General features: G+C 38.5%; 1 protein-coding gene across 1 annotated transcript; it reads right to left on the bottom strand.

Annotated features, from left to right (window-relative positions):
* Nucleotides 1-19,936: 19,936 nt before the first annotated feature.
* On the bottom strand, nucleotides 19,937-24,437 carry LOC131078271 (probable sulfate transporter 3.3). Its single transcript, XM_058015935.2, has 13 exons — nucleotides 23,628-24,437; nucleotides 23,314-23,362; nucleotides 22,989-23,196; nucleotides 22,718-22,889; nucleotides 22,566-22,631; nucleotides 22,340-22,453; nucleotides 22,054-22,170; nucleotides 21,815-21,941; nucleotides 21,408-21,694; nucleotides 21,103-21,293; nucleotides 20,928-21,013; nucleotides 20,469-20,545; nucleotides 19,937-20,362 (listed from the first exon to the last, which is right to left on the bottom strand). Exons 1-13 carry the CDS (start codon nucleotides 24,108-24,110, stop codon nucleotides 20,219-20,221), a joined length of 2,121 nt encoding a protein of 706 aa, XP_057871918.1. The 5' UTR covers nucleotides 24,111-24,437; the 3' UTR covers nucleotides 19,937-20,218.
* Nucleotides 24,438-25,131: the final 694 nt, after the last annotated feature.

Below are 25,131 nucleotides of genomic sequence, written 5' to 3' on the forward strand. Positions count from 1 at the left end.
GTGTATATAGATACGTATATATGTATATGTATATGTATACGTATATATGTGTGTGTGTGTGTATCCTTATCTATATGTATGAATATATACATACATATATGTATATATGTATATGTGTATGTGTATGTATATGCATACGTGTATGTATATGTATATGTATATGTATATGTATATGTATATGTATATGTATATGTATATGTATATGTATGTGTATGTGTATGTGTATGGGTATATGAATATGTGAATATATGTGTGTGTGTGTGTGTGTGTGTGTGTGTGTATAGGTCCACTTGAGAACATGCAGAGCCATAAAGGTACTAAATTTTTCAAATAGTGACCTACATTATGTTGATAATGATAGTTTATTTTTAGGATTGCTAAAATTATGAACTAAAACATGTACAAACTATTGAAATATTAATCTTGCAAATGAATTAAAAAATTGTGTGGCATTTCAAATAATAAAATAATAAGCTTGGTGGAGGCACTGAGCAAGTCCAAAGGACATGTACGAGGCTCAAATTACAAATAGAAGATAAGTTTTATTTTATATCAATGATTTCACCAACAAATATTTGTATTTAATTTGTATTTGAGTCTCTCATTTACTTTACTTTTTTTGGTAAAATGATAAAATTTGAATAAATGCACATGAAAAATACAAATATATACATAAGAAAAGGTCTCTTACGTAGGGTTGAATTACATAGACTCAAAACAAAAATCAACAACAAATACCTATTAGTATAAATACATAGCTTGAAGAAAATAAATCTAATATTTGTAATTTCATCATTTTATCTTATAGGTATTTATATGCATATTAAAGGTAGATAACCCCACACCCACACACACACACACACACGCAATAGAATCCCACTTCTAATAACATGCAAAACCATAAAACTAGTAAGGATTATAAAGAATAGATACTCCACAAAGTTGATAATGGTAATTTATTTCAAGGATTGCTATAATATCAACTAAAGCATACACAAGCTATTCGTGTGTAAGTGCATTAAAAAATTACATAGTTGTTTAAATAACAAAATAAAAATTAAAAATCTTTATAAAATTTAGTTTTGAATCTTGTAAAGGGTAGAAACATTAGATGATTGAATCAACAATTCAATTGTAATACATTTTAAAAAATGATGTTGCAGGGTTCTTTGGCCGCTCTGCACAAGGGCTTCGCTAGCCCTCAGTGCATGGGCATTTGGTAGGGGACACTACCCACTCTTTCGACGTTGTTGGGGACACAGGACACAACGCTTGGTTTAAGCCATTCAAAGGGGCTTCGTCCTCTAGCATCTATTCCAATATTTTTGTGTCATGTTCCCAAATTGCAACTAGAAGGGGAGAGTTTGGGAGCGTTGTTCAGAGGGTACGGGGAAGGGAGAATGAAATTTCTTTGGGTGAAAGTTCTTGTGGAAGGGGATCAGGAGGTAGACTGTACAATGGTAAGTCTTTGGATAGCTTTCAGGTTATCCAGGCTACAACAAGGCTGACAATATGTCTAAAGGTTGGGCTAGCTAATGAACTGAAAGAAAATAAGAAATATTTCTCTGAGGTGGGTTTGATTGGAAGATTCAAGGGTTTTTGGTCGAGCTTGAGTAAACTTCACTAATGGATCACTACTTTTTGGAACCCCATTCTTGAGGGGAATGTCCAGATTTTTCTAGGGGCAAGCAGTCATTTCGTGGTCATTTTTTATAATGAATAGGATCAGATGAAGGTCCTTTATGAGTACCAATGGATTTGGGAGGACAAGTATTTGTTGCTTCTAAAACCATGGTATCTGAATTTCAATCTCACCAAGAAATCCTTCGACAAAGTTCCAATGTGTGTAAGACTTCCATACCTTCTTTTGAAATTTTGGTTTGATTCTTGTTTTGAGGCTATTGGAGACTCTTTGGGGAAATTTTTGGGAGTGGATGAGAGTTTCCTAGGGTTTCAACATATGACATTTGCCCGTATCTTGATTGCAATGGATGTAAAGAAAGGTTTTCCTGTTGATTTTGTACGTTAGGAAATAGGAAATCATCAAAGCAATATATAAAAGGACATATTATTCATTATTAGCTCAATCCCAAACACACATTGCAATGATCTAATCCTAAGCACACTCAATAGAGACATAAAAACAAAGCATTCAAAAGCAAATATTCATGCAAACCAGATGACGATTTGGATGCTTCTTCCATGCGGCTCCATTGTTCTTCTTTCCTCTTCAAATGGATTTGTGGATCTCACCTACAAGTGCACAACATACAATTGGAAGCAAGATTGATATTGGTTTGTTGATCAAGAGTACTAGAAGCATAAGTTCGATAGTTTGATTAGGGATTCGGGATTCAGGATTAGCTTTGATTGAAAATCATCCAATTTATAGAAGAATTGGATAAATGACAAGATTAGCATGATGCAATTCAAATGGAAATTGCAAATCAATATGACAAATTATGCACTTTCCATGCACAATTTGATTGATTGATAATTGATGACAAATTATGACACATTCTATGTCAAAATTGATTGATTATCAATTATGACAATTTATGACAAATTGAAATGTCATTCCCATAGAATTAGGAGATGAAATAGGAGGGAAAAGAAATTAGAAATTAAGAAAATTAGAAAATTGAAAATTAGGAATTTGAAATTAGGTAAATTAATTAATAATCTTTCATTTATTAATTAATTCACAAAGAGGAATAATTAGCCAATTAAATGAAGATTTAATTGTAATAGAAGACTTAGGATAAATAAGTAATTTATTAATCCTAAAGGAAGAAAATGATAAGCAAGGTTAAATGACTAAATCACGAAACCCTAGAAGGTGAATTAGCAATGCGAGGATGACAATTAGGTCTTGATAAAGGATAATTGATATCGATTCAATTTGATTTTGGATTGATAAATGATTTGATTGATAAATGATTTAATTGATAAAATGCGCCAATTGACGAGGAACAATGACAAATTGATCCAAATTGACATAATTGAGACAGACAATGATCGATAGCGAAATGATCGCAAAATGACAAAATTGACAAGAGGACAAGGATTGATGACAAAATAGATTGCAAGATGACAAGATTGAAAATGACCACGATCGATGACAAATCGATCGCAAAATGACAAGATCGAACATAACAACGACCGATGACAAATCGATCGCAAAATGACAAGATTGAAAATGATAAAGATTGATGACAAATCGATAAGAGGACAAAACCCTAATTAGGATTGACGATGTCCAAAATGATAACAAATTAGCACGCACATTGATGCGATAGGATAAAATCGATCAAAATCATGATTGGATAGTGTTGTCAACAAGACCAAATTCGAGAGCGAGATAAATGACGAATGTAGAAGAATGACTCGATGTTCGCAAATGATAAAAACCAAGTACGAATCATAGGAGAAATGTTAATGTGACGCAAAAACCTAAAATGAGGCAATGCGCAAATGTTAAAGTATGACTCCGCAAGCGTTGACCATTTTTAGGTGTCTACATTTTGCCCCTCTTTGAGACAATGCGATTTTAAGCGTTGTTTCAAAGAACAATAATGAAAATGCCCCGGACGCTGACAATGACATATGAAAATGCCCCAGACAATAACAATGATATATGCATGCCCCCTCAAGGAATTGGCCGGAAACATGCAGAAAAGAGGCCAATTGATCGATAAAAATGATAAGATCGAACGGACGGACAATCGGAGATCGGATGCATGAAGGACAAGCAATTGAAGACACAAAAGACCGCGACCAACATAAGATAGAGAGGGTGCACGTCCATCTATGCACTGACAAAGATCTATAAATGAGGCCAAGAGAGTGAAAAATTGCTCATTTGCATTAGACAAAGAGGAGGATTTGTTGCTCTGGACAAGGACATTTGTAGATAGATGGCGAACATTCTAATGGCGGATCACCTAGGGGAACGTGTACGCACATTCAGACGATCGGAGGATGCAGGAGCAGCGGTATGTATCTCGAAAACCCATGTTTTCAATTTGACGAATTTGACTCGTTTGCGGGACATTGCGGGACCCACAGGGGATGCAAAAGAGGACTTTTGCGCTTGTGTAGTCTAATTCTGCGCTTGTGTCAGGTGTACAAGCGCAATTTACCTGACACAGGCGCAAGTTCTCTAACACAGGCGCAAGAGTGCATGAAAACCCTAGTTTTGGTCAAAATGACATGCAAATGATCGGAAAAGGGGGGATAAGGGTAGGATAGGTCAATGTAGATGAAAAACACCCTGATTGGACATGAAAAAGAGGAAATGCAACCCATAGGAGCAAACCCTAAAACTGACAAAATGATGCCCCAATTGTGATGCAGAGTCGACAGTATCCATTGATCACACGAGAGAACCGACTAGATTGTTTCATGCTACGACATAGACTCGGGAGCACAGAGAGAGACACATTAGCAGGACTAGGGATATATTACATCACATACATGCCCGAGATTAGGGCAAACACAGGATTGCTTACCGCATTGGCAGAGCGATGGCATTCGGAGACCTCCTCATTCCATTTGGCAACTGGCGAGGTGACAGTGACTCTAGAGGATGTATGGTGCATCCTCCGCATTCCGATACATGGGGAGATGATAGAGTATGACCCAGTGACAGGGAGAGATGCATTGTGTAGACTGTTTGAGTGCGACACAGATGATCTAGACATTGTCGAGAGGGAGATCGGCTGGGAGAGCATGGCTTCCGAGTATGATCGACGATATGTGGTGATAGCAGTTGTGATAGCATGTCTTCTAGCAGGTGATAGATGAGGACATGGATTCCCTATTGGCTGGGGAAGGGTGCTAGAGCGAATGGCGACAGAGGGCACGGTGTATGCATGGGGACCATGTGTACTGGCTATGCTCTATTTTCAGCTGCATCAGATAGCTTATCAGGGATTGCAGACATTGAGCTGTGGAGTCACATTGCTACAGGTATGGGCATTTGAGCACATAGCCATATGTCGACCGATTACAGAGAGACAGGTTGTACCACACCGACCATATGTGTACTGTTATGGTGGAGCACTGAGACAGGGTCCTTTTGGATACATATTATACTGGCGACATGAGCTAGACAGACTGAGAGAGTTCATATGGAGGCCATATCGTGATTGTCCGGGATGGTCAGATGATCATGATGAGCTACCATGCTGCAGACAGGAGAGGTACCTGATTGGGCGACCAGTGAACCGCCAGAGAGTGATTGAGTTGTACCTTCTAGAGAGAGTGAGACGACAATTTGGAGAGACGCAGGATGTACCTAGGAGGACTGCATGCTTTGCCCGATCTCACAGAGAGACGAGTCAATGGGGGAGTATGATTCAGCCACACATAGCATATGCTGACTTTGCACAGCTACAGCAGAGACAGTGGGAGTGGAGGTCAGATGTGGTGGATGCTAGGACGACAGAGGAGTATGAGATATGGTTTGCACCACGACGGCCAGTGCCATTGACAGATCCAGATATTCCAGTACCTAGGAGACAGGAGGACTTCCCACTCATAGGAGAGGAGGGAGATAATGAGGATGAGGAGGATGAGGATGGGGATGAGGAGATTGATGGGGATGATGGTGGGGAGAATGATGACGGAGATGATGGTGGGGAGGACGATGATGAGCCAGACGCAGCTGATCAGGAGACATTGCAGGATATTCCTCTAGAGTCGGGGACAGCTAGGACAGAGGAGGTGGAGATGTGCAGGGCTACCATAGCGAGTCAGCAGGACTATATTGCGACATTGGAGAGAGAGCATGAGCAGTTCAGAGCGGAGATAGCCAAACTCACAGAGGCTCGAGATACAGCCATAGCTCAGGCACAGCGAGAGGGACAGAGAGTCATTGAGTTCATTGGGTCGATTAGGGATGCCAGTGCACGGGAGATGGCACAGATGCTAGTAGAGACCGGAGAGGAGAGACTGTATTGGAGGACACTATATGAGAGTGCAGTTCCACCGGAGCAGAGAGCACCTTCATATCGGGCACGATCGAGGACAGAGAGCAGGTCACGCTCACGGAGATCATTGAGCAGCATGGGGGTGAGTGGACCTATGAGACCACCACAGCCAGGACTAGGAGGGACATCCGCGAGACATGGCAGGGATGAGGAGGACAGAGGGAGCACCCAGTGACAGAGGCACGTGCTCCTTATGACAGACAGTAGACATTATGTAGTTTGACATTTTGTAGGCAGCCTGCGGGCCATACTTAGGACAGACAGTCTGATTTTGTACTCCGATATTATTATGATATGTGATATGACAGGCATCGATATGATGGGATGCAATGTGTTATGACTTGTAGTTATTTTTCTATGTATGGATGACTTATGCACTGTTGATGAATGAATTGTGGAACATGTATGGATGTATTTTTTTTTTTGTGTATTTTTGATGCATTTATGATATGAAATGGATAAAATGCTTGATATGAATCTTGATATAATGCAAATGTACTAACCAATGAATGCAGGATGCAGCATATGTGTTTGGATATCGGAGCACTAGACCGAACTGACTATCCGGAATGACGGAAGAAATGTTAGTAAGAAATGAGATAGAGGGCAGTTAGAGATGACGAAAAACTTGCTTTCAGTAATGCACTTTGTAGGTGAGAACCTTTATTTTTATGTAGCAAAATGGATGCGTAGCATCATGGCATTGAAGGCCAGAGCTGAAATGCAACCCTTTTTGCAAAAGACAGACACATCACAGACAAACGACAATCACAATCAAAAAAAGAAAAAGACCATGAGCCATCCCGGTCACTCTAAATCACTCAGTGACATCATCGAGCAACATAGGAACATGACCGAAGCTAAAGATAAATCAATAAAAAGATAAGATGCACAAATTCCAACAAATCAAACAAACATCTAGATCTTCGTTGTCAAAAGTTGAACGTGCTGATAGGACGATCATGCTGTCTGGTTTCAGGAAATGCGGTACCCCGTCTAAGACAGGACACAGTCTGGTTTCGAGTATACCACACCCTGTATAAGACCCATGATAATGTGCCAAGGACGAATGATTTTGAGGTTGATTGATATGACAACTCGGATTAGTTTGAATGTCTGGTTTGAGTGAAAAAGTTCATCTGTTTAAGTGTGATTTCATTAAAGCACAATGTTTGATTGATTGCGAGGCATTGGATGGATGCTCAGTGATCTGTCTATGCACAAAGGGGATCCTTTATTGCAAAATGCTTATTTTTGGAGTTCAATGTTTTTGAAATGTTTTTGCGTTCATTTTTTTTTCAGGACATTTATTTGATTTTTTTTGTTTTTATTTCAGGACATTTTTCGATTTTTATGATTGTTTCATTTTTTCAATTTTTTTAGATATTTTTTCAGGACTTTATTTGATTTTTTTGAAGATTTTATTTTTTCAGGACATTATTCGATTTTTTTGAATTTTTTCAGGACATTTTTCGATTTTTTTTTAATTTTTTCAGGACATTATTCGATTTTTTTTTTTGGATTATTTCAGGACATTTTTCAATTTTTTTGGATTATTTCAGGACATTTTTCAATTTTTATGACTTTTTTAGTACTTTATTCGATGTTTATGCTCCAGTGATTGATCATGACAAGGGGAAGGCACCCAATGCGCACTTGAAAGACACATAGACCGGGACCAAAACATATGTTCAAGAAACTGGAATAGGCAAGACAGTGATGTTGACTAATAACAGGCTTGGAATAGAACATTGGGTCGAGACAAAGATAGGCATGATAAACCGGTCGAGAGAAAGCATATCTAGAAGTCATGATAGATGACGGAGCAATAATCTCATTACTCATGGCGCCTGATTGCCAAGTTTTCACCATGGTACTTGCCCAAAGCGCCTGTTTGCCAGGTTTTCACTAGAGGGCGAAGCATTTTTCTTCTCTTTACTTTTTTCTTTGCTCTTTTCCTTTTTTCTCTTTTTTTCATTTTTTTTGTATTTTTCATTTTTTCATTTTTTTGTATTTTTCATTTTTTTTGTATTTTTTTCATTTTTTCATTTTTTTTGTATTTTTTTAGGATCATATTTGAATAAGTACCGATAGAGAATTATGCCCAGTACTTGCGAAGATGCATGCTATTGATAGGATCAGACAGAGGTTCACCTTCTGGAGTCGCAAGTTGATATGCCCCCGAGCCATAGGCTGCAGTTACTATGAAAGGCCCAACCCAATTAGGTTCAAACTTGCCCTTGATGAGGTCAGTAGACTATGCATTCTTGGGATTTGCCTTTAAAACCAGGTCTCCCACTTCGAAGTGTCACCCTTTGACTTTCTTATTATAAGAGCGACGGAGACGGTTTTGATATGCTTGCAAATGTGTCAGAGTTGTCTGACGCTTTTCATCTAACATCTCAAGCTGATGCAGCCGAGAGACTCTGTGTGTCTCATCATCAATCAGGTGTTGCAAGGAAACCCGCAAGGAAGGAATCTCGACTTCCAAAGGTAAAATGGCTTCCGCACCATACACCAAGGAATAAGGTGTTGCGCCAGTAGGTGTGCGGATAGAAGTGCGATAGGCCCATAGTGCTGGATTTAACTGTACGTGCCAATCTCGACCAGCGTCATTGACAACTTTCTTCAGGATCTTGATAATGGTTTTATTTGATGCTTCAGCTTGCCCATTACCTTGTGGATAATACGGACTGGAAAAACGATGTTGAATATGAAACTTGTCACAGAGTTCTTTGACATCTTTATTCTTAAAAGGTCGACCATTATCTGTGACTATGGCAAGGGGTACCCCATATCTGCATATGATATAGTTCAGCAAGAATTTTGAAATTTGGACACTAGTGATATAAGTCATGGGGATCGCTTCGATCCACTTTGTAAAATACTCTGTAGCTGTAATGATGAACTTGTGTCCATTTGCAGATGTTGGGTGAATCTTGCCAATAAGATCCAATCCCCACTGAGAAAAGGGCCACGAAGATATAACAGAATGAAGCTCTTGAGCTGGTGCATGAATATAATTTCCATGAATCTGGCATTTATAGCATTTCTTAACAAACTCATGAACATCTTTTTCCAGAGTAGGCCAATAATACCTAGCACGAATCAACTTTTTGGCTAAGCTAAGACCATTGAAATGGCCCCCACATATACCGTCATGAACCTCGTGTAAAGTCGTTTGTGCTTCATCAGAATCCAGACACCTGAGGAGGGTATGGTCAAAGGAACGGTGGTAAAGAGTGTCGGCGATGATGACATATTTGGCTGTCTGTCGGATAAAGGCTCGGGGTTGGTTAGCGGAAAGGTTAGGTGGTAAGGTTTGGGATTTCAAATACTGATATACGTCATTGTACCATGGGGAATTGGGACCAACAAGAACGCACATCACGTCAGCTGTCAGAATGTCAAAAGAGGGAACCAGCAATTGTTTGACCAAGAATTCACACTTGTCCATATTATGAGGCATATTCAACATGGAAGCAATCGTAGCCATTGCATCTGCCGACTTGTTTTGCATTCTTGGCACTTGACTGAAATGGATAGCTGTGAATTTTGTCTTGAAGAAATCTACCATGTGCTTATAAGGAATAAGCTTTTCGTCTTTTGTTTCGTAGTCATCGTTGACTTGTCAGATGACTAATTGAGAATCTCCATAGACTTGCAAATGCTTGATGTTCCAGTGGACTGCTACTCGGAGTCCTGTGACCAGTGCTTCATACTCTGCAATGTTATTGGTACAATGGAAAGTTATTCTGTAGGACTTTGGAATAGCGTCACCTTGAGGGGTGACAAACAGAATACCAGCTCCGGACCCGAACTTGGTATGGGATCCATCAAAGTATAACTTCCATTCATTAGATGGTGTGAGAGCAAAGACTGATTCATCTGGAAAATCGGTCAACATGGGATGATCGTCAGCAATAGGAGCTTCTGCAAGTTGATCTACTATGATTTGTCCCTTTATCGCCTTTCTCTCCATATACTCAATATCAAATTCACTGAGGATCATGACCCACTTTGCTAGGTGGCCTGTCAAAGCTGCTCGGCTAAGCAAATATTTTAAGGGATCAATTTTTGCAACCAACAATGTTTGGTGGCTTAGCATATAATGTCAGAGCTTTTGTGTTGCAAATACCACTGCTAAGCATGCCCTCTCAATAGTTGAATAATTTAATTCATAACCAACCAGTGTCCGGCTGATATAATAAATAGCTCTTTCTTTGCCATTCTCATCTTGTTGAGCCAAGAGAACTCCTAATGTTGTTTCAGTTGCAGAGATATATAATAAAAAGGGTTTTCCTTCTATAGGAGGCATTAGAATAGGTGGTGACAGCAAATAGTCTTTGAGAGCTTGAAAGGTTGATTGACATTGCTCAATCCATTTAAAAGCGACACCTTTGTGCAGTAGATGTTGGAATGGATGACATTTGTTGGCCAACTGAGCTATGAAGCGACAAATTGACTGGAGCTTTCCTTGCAGACTTCTTAATTGCCGGAGGTTTGAAGGTCGAGGCATATTCATTATTGCTTTGACCTTGGCGGGGTCGACCTCAATGCCTCGGTGAGAAACAATGTATCCGAGTAATTTGCCAGCTGTAACACCAAAGACACTTTTTTGGATTGAGCCTGAGTTTGTAGGTCTCCATTCTGTCGAAGATTGGGCCCAGGATGGCTAGATGACTATCTCTGGTGACAGATTTACATAAAAAGTCATCAACATAATCCTCCATCAAAGTGTGCATGAAATCATGAAAAATTGTCGTCATTGCTCTTTGATATGTTGCACCTGCATTTTTGAGACCGAAGGGCATCACATTCCAGCAATAAGTGCCCCAAGCACATGTGAATGCGGTCTTATGTTGATCTTCAGGTGCAATACGGATTTGGTTGTAGCCGGAGAAACCATCCATTAGTGAAAGCATCTCATATCCAGCCGTCATGTCCACTATGATGTCTATGTTTGGCAATGGAAAATCATCCTTAGGGCATGCTTTATTGAGGTCCCGAAAATCTGTGCAGATTCTGATGCCCCCAGTTACTTTGCTAACTGGTACTAGATTTGAAATCCAGTCTACATAATCAATGGGTCTGATGAAGCCCACATCTAGTAATTTTTTTAATTCCACTTTGACCAAAAGAGCCACCTGAGGATGCATCTTTCTAAGCTTTTGTTTAACAGGCTTGGCATCTGCTTTCAATGGCAAATGATGAAGGACTAACTCTGGATCGAGGCCAGGCATATCTGCATAAGACCATGCAAAGCTGATCTTCTTCTCTAGAAAGAAATTGACAAAATCCATTTTTTCTTGTTTTGATAGAGAAGCAGCAAAATGAATGACCTTAGGATTGTCAGGTGTACCCAAATTGATTTCCTCGGTCATTTCCACAAGCAAGGTTGATTTGTCCTGAATTGATAGGGGTACGTCCACTCTTCCACCTTTGGGCGCCTCAGAAAGGTTTTCACCCACAGGTACGTCTTTTATTTTTACTTTTGTAGGATCAGAGAGTGCCTTACGGTTTTCACTCAAAGATCTATTCTTTTGATTTTTTTCTTTTTTCTTTTCTTTTTCATGACTGGAAGAGGGAGTTGACTCCCCGAAATATGCTATGGAATCCAGGTCAATAGCAAATCCTGCCTTATGATCACCCTGTGGTATGCCTTCCCGTAGTCCCAGGAATTCTGCAATTGCTTCGTCATTTTGGAAACAGTCCAATGTGAGCGGTTCTTGTTGGTCATATTGGATAAGTTGGGGATATATGAGGGGCATGTCATCATCAGTTGTAAGGATAGAGAGGGCTGATATGGTAAAAATGTGAACATCTGTGGTGTCACTGTCCGAACTGCTTGTATCGGATTCGGAGCTTGGATCCCAAAATGACTCTATCCAAGCATGAGGACATGTTTTAGGAAGAGGAGTTATTTCATGTTTGTCCTCCATAGGCAAATTATCAGAGTCAATGAAGATATTGTCCAGGGCATAGGAGCTAGAAGAAAAAGAACTCCACTCCCATTCATTAGAATCAGTCTCGGGTCGGGTATCCTCAGGTGTTATTTCATCGTCAGAATCACGCCCTTTTCGACACGTGGACATTTTGATAGATGTGGATCCAATTCGTAATGGTACAAAACCTAACCCTAAAGTTGGGGGTCACCTCGTGGGTATGACAGGTTCTAGCCTTCCATTGTTGTTCAGGCCTAAGCCACTGCAGCCATCATATCCTTTCTTTTGCAGCATAGTAAATCCTTTGCCATACAATTCCACTGGCAACTTGACAGGTGGGGTTTCAGTTGGATCCTTATAGAGCCAATCTATGACATCATCATCTACAGTTTCTTTGTCAAGTTCTCCCCACCTTGCAAATGTAGTGGGAGGCTGATATTGAATAATGACCTTGGGTTCCTTTTGCAATAAATGCGGTTTTCCATATGATTTTGGAGACATCGGCAAATTCCCAATGAGGAATGTTTGGTCCATTGAATATTCTCCACATCCTTGGTCTTGTATCTTCAATTTTCCTTTGACAGCATCTAATAATTGATTAGGATCCACATAGTTATGTGATTTGGCCTCTCCGTTGACTGGGACTTGCTGCTGAGGGGTATCCTTTAGCATAGCACAAAATTGGAATGGATTAGGATCTCCCAGAATGGTTATCTCAGCTCCATTATAAGGATATTTTAAACATTGATGATAGGTGGATGGAACCGCTTTCATTGCATGAATCCATGGACGGCCAAGGATCATATTATAAGGGAGATCAAGGTCTAGGACTTGCAGGAAAGTATTTTCCGTCACTGGACCAACTCTGATAGGCAATGTAATTATCCCTTTGGATGGGCGTTCAGCATCATCATATGCTTTAATTGTTATCCTTTTGGAAACATCAATGTCATTTTTTGTATATCCGAGGCCAATGACCACTCTCAAGGTGCAGATATTAAGACCCGCTCCGCCATCTATCAAGACTCGCCGGATTTTGCAATTATGGACAAAGACTTCTAGGTGCAAAGGGTCGTTATGAGGGAGCTTATCAGATGAGATATCACTATCAGAAAATGCGACACTTTGGGAAACAGCTAAATGTCCAATCCGCGCTTGAAATTGGTCAACATCAATATCTGTTGGGACAGTGGACTCAATCAAAGCTTTATCTAGGACTGCACGATGCATGGGAGACATTTTCAACAACTCTAGAATGGATATTTGTGCAGGTGTTTTTCCTAGATGATCCAAAAGATTATACTGACTTGCAGAAGTTGGTTTGGGAGGAGCTGCAGGAGCTCCTTTCAAGACTATTTTGGATCGACGAGTGGTGACTGCACAAGAAGGCTCTTGCCCCTTTATTCTCAGGGTAGAAACATACTCAGTTGAAGCGTGAAAACAATTAATGACATTATTATAACCAGAACTTGCATAATTGGCCGTTTGGGCAGAGTTGGAAGAAGACGCTTTACCCTTGTCATGATCAAGCAAAGGAGTTTTAAAAATAGTATGATCAATGTTAGAGGTCGGATGGGGTGGATCCACCTCAATTACTCCTTGCTCTAATAGATCTTGAATCATGTGTTTCAATTGAAAAAAGGATGCAGTTTTGTGTCCTTTGGACCGATGATATTCACAGTATGCCTTATCATTCCACCAATGCGGTTTTACCGCTGGTTCTGCCTTGATATCTGGTAGCTTAATGAATTTTGCTTGTATCAATTGTCTCATTACTGATTCAATAGGCTCTCCCAATGGCGTAAATTGTCGAGGAGGCCCATCCCGCGATCGGAAGGGTTTGCGCTGCTGGTTTTGTTGTTGACCTTGTTGTTGGTTATACTGTTGAGTGTGCTGTTGTTGAGCAGGCTGTTGAGTAACATTGCTCATTGGTACTTGATTTTGTTCCATAGTTGACATATTAGGAACACTCAATTTCTTGATCGTGAATGGGGGTTGATTTGCATTCACCGCTCTTGCATCAACAATTCCATCATTAGTGACATTCTTGTTCTTATACCAAAATCTGTTTCTATCTCCCGAATAATTGGTGTTATCACTATCTTTATTGAGCTTAATAATTCCCTTGGCCACAAGAGCAGTTTCAATATTCATCCCTTTCTTAATGAGTTTCTCAATAGTACTGGGACTTTTCAATTTTAGCTCATACATCATTTCTGGGACCAAATTTTGGATAAACAAATTCACTTGTTGTTCTTCAGGTATATCGAGGGAAGAACGACTATACAAGCTTCGCCATCGTTGCAAAAAAGTCACTAATGGTTCACCTTGCTTTTGCTTGGTGTTGCATAGATCTGACATAGTCACATCACTGTCAATGTTAAATGCAAAGTGAGATATAAACTTCTGAGCCAATTCAGACCAAGTCTTTATATTTCCTGGCAAATGCGAATACCAATCCATGGCTTGTCCCGTGAGACTTCATGCAAATAATCGCATTAAATATGTATCCTCATAGCTCACTTCAGTACATGCCGCGAAAAATGCACGAATGTGATCTTTTGGGTTGCCATTCCCTTTATATTTCTCAAAATTAGGTGCTTCAAAATGCTTAGGGAATGGAGGCATGTATACACTCTTGTCAAATGGATTAGGACATAAATCTTGGTCTGTATACAACTTCTTTGTTCCTTTAGTTTCTAATGCATCAACTTTTCGTTGTAACTGCTCAAGTTGTTGTGCAATTGTATCAGATTGTAGAAGTCCATCATTAATTCCAGTTGGTATTCTTTGTCGATACATCGCATTTCCGATCGGTTGTTGATACTCTGAAATGGCCGTTTTTGGTGTCTCCAGCATATAAACTTCTTGGTACATCGCTTGTTGTTGTGGTTGCGCTATGCCTTGATATCGACCTTGTTGTTGTGCTTCTTGGAGCCTAGATTGAGATTGCAATTGAGTAGGTTGTTGATATTGCACAGGCGCCAATTGTGGTTGTGAAGTAGGATAGCTTGCTTGCCTTGGCACATACTGAGGCACATGTTGTTGATGTTGACGAATCGGAATTTGTTGACTTTGTGCCAATTGTTGTCGCGGTGTATATCCCATCATTTGTAAAAAACTTTGTTTAGGTGCTTTTCGTTGCTTCTCCTTAGGATGGGGTATAGCACTTGCATTAACTTGCTGTGTTTTTAGTCCAATCCATTGTGATGGTTGCAAGTTTGCATTAACTTGTAATGGTGCCGAAGGCGCTGCAATTTGTTGTCAAATGCGAAATTGTTGTTGTGGTACATTACTTGTTTGCACATTCGATTGCACCTTTTGTATATTACTCAATTGTTGCAACAATTGTTGTTGGTGCAAACCACTATCCGTAGCTCTTTGTGTCACCATTATCGAAGGATTTGTCACAATAGTGTTTGGCAACGATATTGAACTTAACGGGACATAAGAACTTTGTTGCATCATGGAGTCATTTTGGACATTGTTGACATTAGGCATTCCAGTTGTGAAGCTTTCCTGCATCTTAGATTTTGATCCCACTTTATGCATGTAAGGAACCACTTCTTGTTGGGAGACAGTTGTGAATGCTTGCGTGTTCTTCATTTGATCTTGTGTTATAGGCGTTGAATTGAATAGTGGATTATTTATTGTCTCAAATGGTGACTTTTGAGGAATAGTCACTGTCAATGCCTTTGAAGCACGTTTGCTCATCAATGTAGGTTGAGTTGCTTGATGTGTATTGTCTTCATTTGGATGCAGGGAAAAACTTAACAACTCACCGCTTTGTTGTTCTTGCACATTGATTTGGTCACTTGAAGAGGTCACATTACTCATCATGTTAAGATACTTTTGTGGAAACATCTTAAAGACCCTGTTCAAGAACTTATCCATCTTTTTTGTTACCTTTGGATCCTGAAGGAATATATCAACATCATCCGAAGCATCGGAATCAGATGAAGAATCTGGTTGGAGATTTGGATTCATTTCTTGTTGAATGCCTTGATCTGAACCAAATCCTTGTGAGAGGGTTTGTTCTTCATATAATGTTTGAGTTTGAATGTCATGTTGCAAGTTTGGTTGGTTCCAATTGAAAGGCGCACTTCCTCTTGGAGTTGGTGGAACACTCCCATGTCCTAGTTTCATAGGTACAAACAATGGTTCATATAATGGAGGTGGTCCAAGTTGAACCGTTCCATATGGTGGTAGGGATGAACCTTCAATTTGTACTGTTTGACTGGTTTGAAACTGCGAATTTGCTGTGTTGTCCATGGGTTGATACATTGGTTCGCCCATCTTTTTAGATTTTGATCTTGTCTCAACAGGCATGTCACTTATGCCAATGCAATGTTTTTTGGAATTTTCAAGGATAATGTATGATATGCAACTAAATGCAAACTAGATAGACGAGCATGCAATCTATGTTTTTGGTTGTTTTGAAGATTTTGACAAACTTTTGAAATGCAAATCTAAAAAGAGACCCTTAGGAAATTGAAATGATGTCTAGACCTCAAAGGACAAAAGGACTTAATTGACAAAGGACAAGATGACAATGTCTCCCCTATATGCTTGGATACTAAGCTAGGTTTAACGAAATGACATTGATGACAAAAGGACAAAAGGTTTGATAAGGTCTGGACTTCTTAACAATGACTTAGGGTTGCATCAAAGATTAGGATTACTCAAGTATGACAAAACCTAATTTTGACACTATATGCTAAGGGACAATTAATATGCAAGTGACCTTAATATGATATGATAATGACCTAAGCTTAATGAAGAAACCTAGGGTATGCAAAGTATGAATGTATGACTTTAATGCAAGAGGACATATGCAAATGGATGACTCTTATTGATATGCAAAGGAATATGACTTAGGTGAAACCTAACCTTGGTACTTGACAATGTCTTTTGCAAAATGCAACCTAGGATGAACCTAAATGTAAGCAACATGCTTGTTGAGACAAGATCTTGAATTATATTTGACAACCATGTTTGAAAGTGTGCTTTAAAATTTGTTGGATGAAATGCTCTTATGTTTAACCTTGTTTTGAGTCAATTTGTCTTGTTTTTGAAATGAGATGCAATTCAACTTTTGACAAGCAAAGAATACAAGATATTGCAACTTAGACTCAAGACAATCATGCTCATTTCCACATTTCTTATGGTAGGCAAAGACATTAGGTACTTGAGAGGTAGACTCATTATGGGATTCAAGGAGAATACATAGATGCTTGACCCCACGGGCTCCCCTCCACGGCACTCACTTCTCAGGGCAGCCAAGAATCAGTCCCCATGGAAATCTCCCCATGGCGAACTTAGTACCTCTTCCAAGTATCTGAACTTGTCCTTCTCAAGCAACTAGAAGGGTTTTTGGCCTCTAAAACAAGGTGTTTAGTAAGGATTTCTGTTAAGCATTACTCCTTGATGTCACACAAGCGTGATTGAGACATTAAGCCCATCAAGATACCAAACAAATGTAGTCGCGCAAGCACGATTTAGACCAAGAGGCCCTACTTAGATGTTGATATGAGAAAGAGTTCAAGGGTCATCACTTCCCAAGTAACTGCAATTCCCACGTAACACTTCCTTCAAAGCTTTCGCTCATCGGGTATTTTTTTATAGTGAGTTAGAATGCCAAGGAATTCTAGCCGTACTCACTTTGGGTCGTTCCCTTCTCACGATTATCACTTGCTTGCAAAAGCAAAGTGGTCGGGAAGGCAGGCCCTCTAAATGTGACACACAATTAACAACACAAGCATGGTATCGAAGATCTGGATTTCTGATCACCCTAAGAAGGATGAGAGCATACTCTCCTACTCCAATGTCATACTTAACAATCAAAGCAAACAAATGTTCATTCCCACCTATTTATAAATCACTAAGTGCCTAATTAAAAATCTCAAACACACAGTTTGGTTGTTTCTCCAAGGCAACCTGCAAAACCCAAGTTAGAGGTTTGATTTGTTGTCTTTGACCATCGATTCTGCATAACACATGTTAGTAGTTTGATTTATAGTCTTTGCCATGCGTATGCCAAGATTCTGCACAAATAATTAGTACCAAAATCCAAAGCACAGAAAACAGAATGCAAAAACACCAAAAATTTCAAGTAAACACTGCATTTTTCACCTCTGTTCTGGACTTTACACAAGCGCAGAACTCATGACACAGGCGCAAGATGTCTGACACAAGCGCAGAATGTCACCTACAGATTTATTTTTGAAATCTGGAGAGGGAAATTGGCTGCAACCAGTGGATTATGAGGGTATTCCTTTTAGATGTCGTTATTGTTTCCAAATGGGACATATTGCTCCAAATTATGAACAGAAAAAGTCCAACAAGCAGGGATCGTGGTGGGAAAATGTTTATGATTCCCATTATGTGGTGGAAAATGACAAGCAAAATGATCCTTCGTAGGCTTCTAAGCTAAGGGAGGCCACTCATAACTTGTAGCCTAATGAGTCATTCAGTGTAATAATACCTCCCCTTCTGTACCAAAAGGAGAGACAAGGGCTTTGGCTTATGCCAGTGTTGATGTTGGGATTAGAGATGACAGAATGGGTGAGGGCAATAGTCTAGACTTGAGGGCAAATTCTTATACAAAGGCAAGGAGTAGTGATGGAAGGGAAAAAAAAATTAAAAATAAAGATGGGGCTATGAGCCCAGATATTAGGCAGGTTCTTGTTGAATCCAAGCTAGAGACATAGGATGTTAGGGGTCTGGAGGAAGGTTGGACAAAGGTGAAGCGGAAATGAGACAAGCGACTCAAGGAGGATGTCTCTTTCAATATACTTCTTCGCTCTCATGACAAGAGCGATACAAAACCCAGTATGTAATGTTTGGCCTGTTAAGGGGTCCTGCACCTAGGTGCCTTGTTGATCTGGGGAGGGGGCTCCCTTGTTGTAGCCTCACCTGGTTTGGGCCAAGTTTAAATCTTGATATTTTAATTTAAAAGAGCAATAATTATATATATATATATATATATATATATATATATAAGATGATTACCCTCTCAACATGGATGCAAACAATTGTTTATTTTTTCTATAGTCCTGGCATTGAAATTAAAGACAATAGAGAGCCATTAAAAAATAAACACACGTCCAAAAAAATATTTACAACAATGACATGCAAATAAAAATTGTTTTAATTGATACCGGTCAAAAAATGTATAAATTGATAAATAATATTCAAATGATCTCTATCCACATACAATTTGATTTCAATTCTAATAGCATACAAAGTCACAAAAGCAATGCTTGACACCTACGCCTTACTAAACACACATCAAACCCTAATGTTCAACCCTTGAAAAAAATCTCTAAGTTTTCTAATAGTTTGATAATGAAAGTAGAGAGAAAAAAGAGTCATTCAAAAACAAACTCATACTTCAAAAAAATTTGTAGTAATGAGATGAAAAAGAACAACTATATAAAATGACAATAAACATTCAAACCCTTATTATGCAAAACGTCAAACTTTGCCACTAGACACTTACACCATAAATTAAATTAAATTAAATTTACACTCCAAACCAACAATGCCTCATAAAAATAATAAATAAATACATAAATAAAAACAACCCTAAATAGATATAGAATGAAACAATCACAAATGTTGAAGAAAATATGTCTTATATAAAACCCTCATTTTGCACAAAACCTCAAACTTGCCCTTCATAGACCAACCACAACTTATTTACCATTAAACAAAAATTACATTCTAAATTAGTCACATCTAATGCACAAAACAAAAACACAACCATAAACAAACACAAGAAAACCTCTCACACACAAAATTGAATAACAGCCACTTTTTTAATTTTTCCTTGAAAATTGAAAAAACTACTACCAAATTTAGCCAAAACCATTCAACATGCCACAAACTAATTATATTGTTAAAATTTTATAAAAATGACATCAACTTTAAATCAATTATATAAAAACCATTGATTTTTACATTTGCATAAATTCCCAACAAATTACTGCAAAAATGTGAAACCAATAATAATCTGGAGTTGGCTGTTAATATTATTATTGATTATAGTTTTTATATATTTGAGACTATGCTCACCTATTGGGTGACTTGAATATATGCATATGATAAAGCCTCTATAATATATGTCAAGCCTCTTATTGAGTCAAAAAAGATAGATTATTCTTGCTGAATAATCTGCCTAAGCCTCTTATTTGAGTCAAAAAAGATAGATTATTCTTGCTGAATAATCCTGTAAAAATTCTTCAATGAAAAAAACAGTTAGCCTGTAAAAACTCAATGTCAAGCCTCTTGCTTGAAGACAGAAGAAAGTGAAGAAACAGCTTCCCCCACAGTTAGATAGAACGAATCCTGACCAAAACTCTCTATCATGTTTGCTCTTTGAAGTTTATCCATTACTCCTGACCCAGGATTTACGAGAGCCACCTATCAATATTCAAGTGAAACTGAATTAGAACAGATTTGCTGAACACAATTCTCTTCAAAATGGAATATACAAAATTCAAAATAACATATTTTTTTGCTTCAATACTTTAAGGTCTCTTTTCACCAAAGTCTTCTTCACCTCCAGAAGACCGTTAATGCCTGTGGTGTCAATAGTGGTCACAGCTGCAGAATCATGGATGCCAATTACTGTCAGATTTTCTTGCTCTGTTTTTTTTCAACTTTATGTGTAAATGATCATCAATATAGAAGGTTTCTTGGTACAATTCTGATATGCTTGAAGGCTTCTGGATTGTAACTGTGTTTAGATTTTTGAATCAATGTTTCGGATCATATTCTATTATCCATCATCATTTTCTTTTCTATAGTTCACTATGCTGGATCATAGAGTATGATCCGCAACGTGGATCTAAAAAGATAAACATGGTTACAATCCAGAAACCTTCAAGCATATTAACATGGACTGTAGAAACTTAATGTCTCTTACCATTTCAATAGTTTTTATATGCTTTTATTGTTGATAATGATTTGCTCAGTTTCAACTTACCTGTGATATCCAATATGACATACTGCAATGTGTTCTCCTTTTCCTTCTTTGTTCGCTCTTCTTCATCCTGTACCCATCTCAGTATCCTGCAACAAACTCATGAGAAAGCAATCATTTCCTATTTCTTCTATTGATAAAAGCAAGTCTTTTTCTGAAAAATAAGCAAAGAAAGCACCTTTCTCTAAGGTAGGAGGAATTAGCAAAATAAATTGGTGATTCAATGCCAAGAATGAGAAACCCTGACACTCTCAGAGCTTCCTTGTATTGCTCCATGTTTCTGTATAAAGAAGTTCCAGGAATATTGCCAAGCAGGATAGTGTGAGGCCTCGTTACATGCAGTAAAATTTTAAGCACAGAAATACCCACCTGCACATTGCCAAAGTGTTATGTAAACCCTAAATCTTCAATGCCCTATACAAAAAAAAGTGAAACAGAGCTTCCATGAGGCCAAGCTTTGTACAAAGTGGAATCTGAACGTACCGCTATGAGAAGGCCTGTTTGAACAGAGATGAAGATTACTCCCATAAAAGCACCCATACATGCAAGAAAATCCACCTTATCTACCTTCCATATGAAATAAGCTGCAGGGAAGTCAATGAGACCAACAACTGCTGCAATTATGATGGATGATAACACTACCACAGGTGTGTGGTAGAAGAGAGGAGTTAGAAACAAAAGAGTCACCATGACTGTTATAGCCATTACAATATTTGATACTGCACTTTTGCATCCAGCATTGAAATTCACAGCAGATCGAGAGAAAGAGCCTGCAATGCAAGTTTCCATTACTCAATCAGTTTGAAAGAAACATCAAAAATTGGATCAATAGCAGGAATGGGTAATAACTGAATTGCATTTAATTTAATTGTGAATATGTATATATTTACCAGTTGTAACATAGCAGGAGGTACAAGACCCTGTCATGTTCATCAACCCAATGGCCATCATTTCTTTGTTGCCATCAACCTGATAGTCCTTAATTGAAGCAAATGTTCTTCCCACTGCAATTCCCTCCTATGACAGCAAAGACAGATTTCACATACTCTAGGGTTCTCATTTCCAATGATAAGCTTTACATTGCAAATCACAGACAAGGTTTTGTTGAATAGTTTGAGCTTATTCTTACCGTAAGTGCAATCAATCCACTCACAAGGCCAGCTTTGAGGGCCAATGCCAAATAAGGACCATGAAAGAATAACATGTTTGTTGAAATTGGATTCAGTCCTTTCTGCAAGTGACCAATCTGTGCGAAATTGATTGAAAACATAATGAATTTGATTGATTAAAACGGAAGGAAGAGAGAAAGTGCTCAGAATGAGATATATTGCTATTGCTGGAAACAGACTCGATCACAAACGAAATTTCAAATGTGGAAATAATGAAGCCTACAGAGTTGGATGCAGATTTCTCACAATGCTTATGCCATGATTCTCCGACCTCGAAATGAAGCTGAAGACAGTAGCTAGAATCACTGAGGTCAATGGAGCAGCTGCTGAAATCCAGAAAAATTTGGTTTTCTTCCGACTCTGCCAAAGAAATAATTTGAATCCAATGGCATTTACAGATATCTTGCATGAACTTAGTAAATTTAATACAAACTTATGTCAATAACAAGATAAGCTGGGGTAAGAGGCCTACAATGTAACGTGCCATGAGAAGAAATAGAAGAAAAAACACTCCCATTACAGCAGTTTGCCACGTCCACTGCACACAAAATGGGTTAAATTTACTTAAAAGTTCCTATTGTCCTCTTTCATATCAACTCTTCATGGGAAAATGAGCTTAAGAACCTCATGTGGGTGTTTGAAGACCGAATCCATGACAGAAACCATGTCCATCTTTGAAGTGAAGTCCTTGATCCCAAGTAGAGACTTGAACTGCTGCAGAGATACTATAACAGCTGCACCGGCCATGAAACCAACAAGGGTTGCTCGAGACAAAAAGTCGATGACAAAGCCCATTCTGTGACAATATACATATATCTGTAAATGAATGTATTCCTTGAAGGAAATGGGTACTGTAAAGCCAGGAAATACATATGGAGAGTGACCAAGTATTCACCTGAGGACACCAAGAGAAGCCTGGAAAACACCTGCAAAGAAGGTTGCAGTTAAGCCTAACTGCAGATAAAGAACAGGATTGTCGGTTGGAGAGACCTCCTCTCTAAGAATGGCACCCAACAATAAAGAGGCAATTGAAACAGGTCCAACTGCAAGGTCCCTTGAGCTTCCTAGCACCGAATAGATTAGAGGTGGAACAAAACTAGAATCTGCAAAAACCAGAGAAAAATAAGGAGAAGAGATTTATGAAAGAGAGTATCCACACAGCGAAAAATTGAACACATGCATCATCTATTGTAGTTCAGTTTGTAAGATGGTGAACTCACATAGGCCAAGTATAGGTGGTAAGCTTGCAAGCCTGGCATAGCTTATGCCCTGCAGGGGAAAAATAAAAAATAAAAAATTAGCGAAGGACAAAAGTTGTGGAAAACAAAGAAATTTCTGTCACAATTTTCTGTATCATTACCTATGTTATCTCTTAAAAGACTGATTTCCATGTGGATACTTATTCTAGTTGCTGAGAGGATATTGAAAGTTGAAATAATGTATAACCATGATGCTCATAAGGAGCTAGCTAACCGAGCAATTAATTCATGAGTATGGAAGCAAGCAGAGGGCATATATAGTATTAGTATATGACCTGGGGGATGGCGAGGCTTGCAATGGTGATACCAGAAACAACATCAGACTTGAAAAGACCAATGCTGTATCGAGGAGCCCATTCAAGTATGGAGAAGAAATATTGAAATCCCAACCACAACTTCCTACCCCAAGGCTGACCTTTAAACTGCCTAAATGGGTCATCAGGAAAAAATGTCTCCTTCACCTTTGCATTGAATTGGTGCACTGAACTCTTATATTCAGGTATACCAACTTTATGCACCTCTCCCACTAGTGTCTTCTCGGACATTATAATACCATGGACATTGTTCTCATCAAACGCATTTCCCCTATGAAATTCAGCATTCTCCTCCTCATCATATTCAGCATTCCTTGACACATTTCTAGATAGACTAGTTGTCTTCCAACTACTACCCTTGTTGTAAGACACCATACTAGAGTTCTGCCCTTCATTCAATGTTGCATCAGAAGAATCCTCCACTCTTCTAGTGCTTCCTCCCATCCTAAACTCCACAATTAAAAGTCAGCTCAACTACCTCCAGTCACACCCATGATATATATAACAAGGCACTCCATTCAATACACCCTATTAGCGTAATAATCATAAGGTTTATTTAGGAAACAAAGGACAGCGAATAGATGTCAGATACAGACTGTGTAGGGATCTGAAAACAAAGGAATAATCAGAAGGATGCTTCAGGTGTGTACTTAAAATCATTCACTCGAAATCTCATACAATAGCAGAGAATGACAAAGTACCATACGGTTTTGTTAGTTGATTTGTCTGGCAAGACACAAGCACTTACAAATCTGTGACCCATTGATATCTAAAGCTTGGAATATTAAGCATATGAGAAAGTGGACGAAGGGTCAGTATGTTGTGGTAATAATTGAAAACACCTGTAAATTCAAAACGAACAGACAGAGAGAATCTCTTTTCAACCTATGCCTGGTCTATTGCCTGGTCCATTGCAATAAAAAAGTGCTTTTGAGTGTACATTTGATGTGAAAAACACTGATATGACTGATCGTCTAACCATAGACATCATGACTAGTTCCTCTCATAGTAAAATTTATCTGTACAAAAAGAATCAAATAAGAAAAAAGATTGCAATTTGAGGGATGGGTTACAGTTGAAATGCCATAATCTTGTGCTACCAGTGACACTTCGTTCTGTATTCACATTTCAGCTTAAATGCGCATTCTAATTTTTTATTTGTTTAGATGATTTATTTGAAATCATAGTATTAGATGGATATGACTGATCATCTAAGCATAGATATCATGACTACTTCCTCTCAAGGTAAAATTTATCTGTACAAAAAGAAATCATATAAAAAAGAAGATTGCAGTTTGAGGGATGCACAATCTTGTACTACCACTGACACTCAATTTTATATAAGATTTTTTCACATTTCAGTTTAAACAACATACTTCAAACTTTTTTAGTTGAAATGACTAATTTGAAATCAATATTCCTATAAAAACAAGCATAATTTCAAATAAACTACCTAAACAAATTA

This window comes from Cryptomeria japonica, chromosome 7 (assembly GCF_030272615.1).
Source record: "Cryptomeria japonica chromosome 7, Sugi_1.0, whole genome shotgun sequence".
Lineage (NCBI taxonomy): Eukaryota > Viridiplantae > Streptophyta > Pinopsida > Cupressales > Cupressaceae > Cryptomeria > Cryptomeria japonica.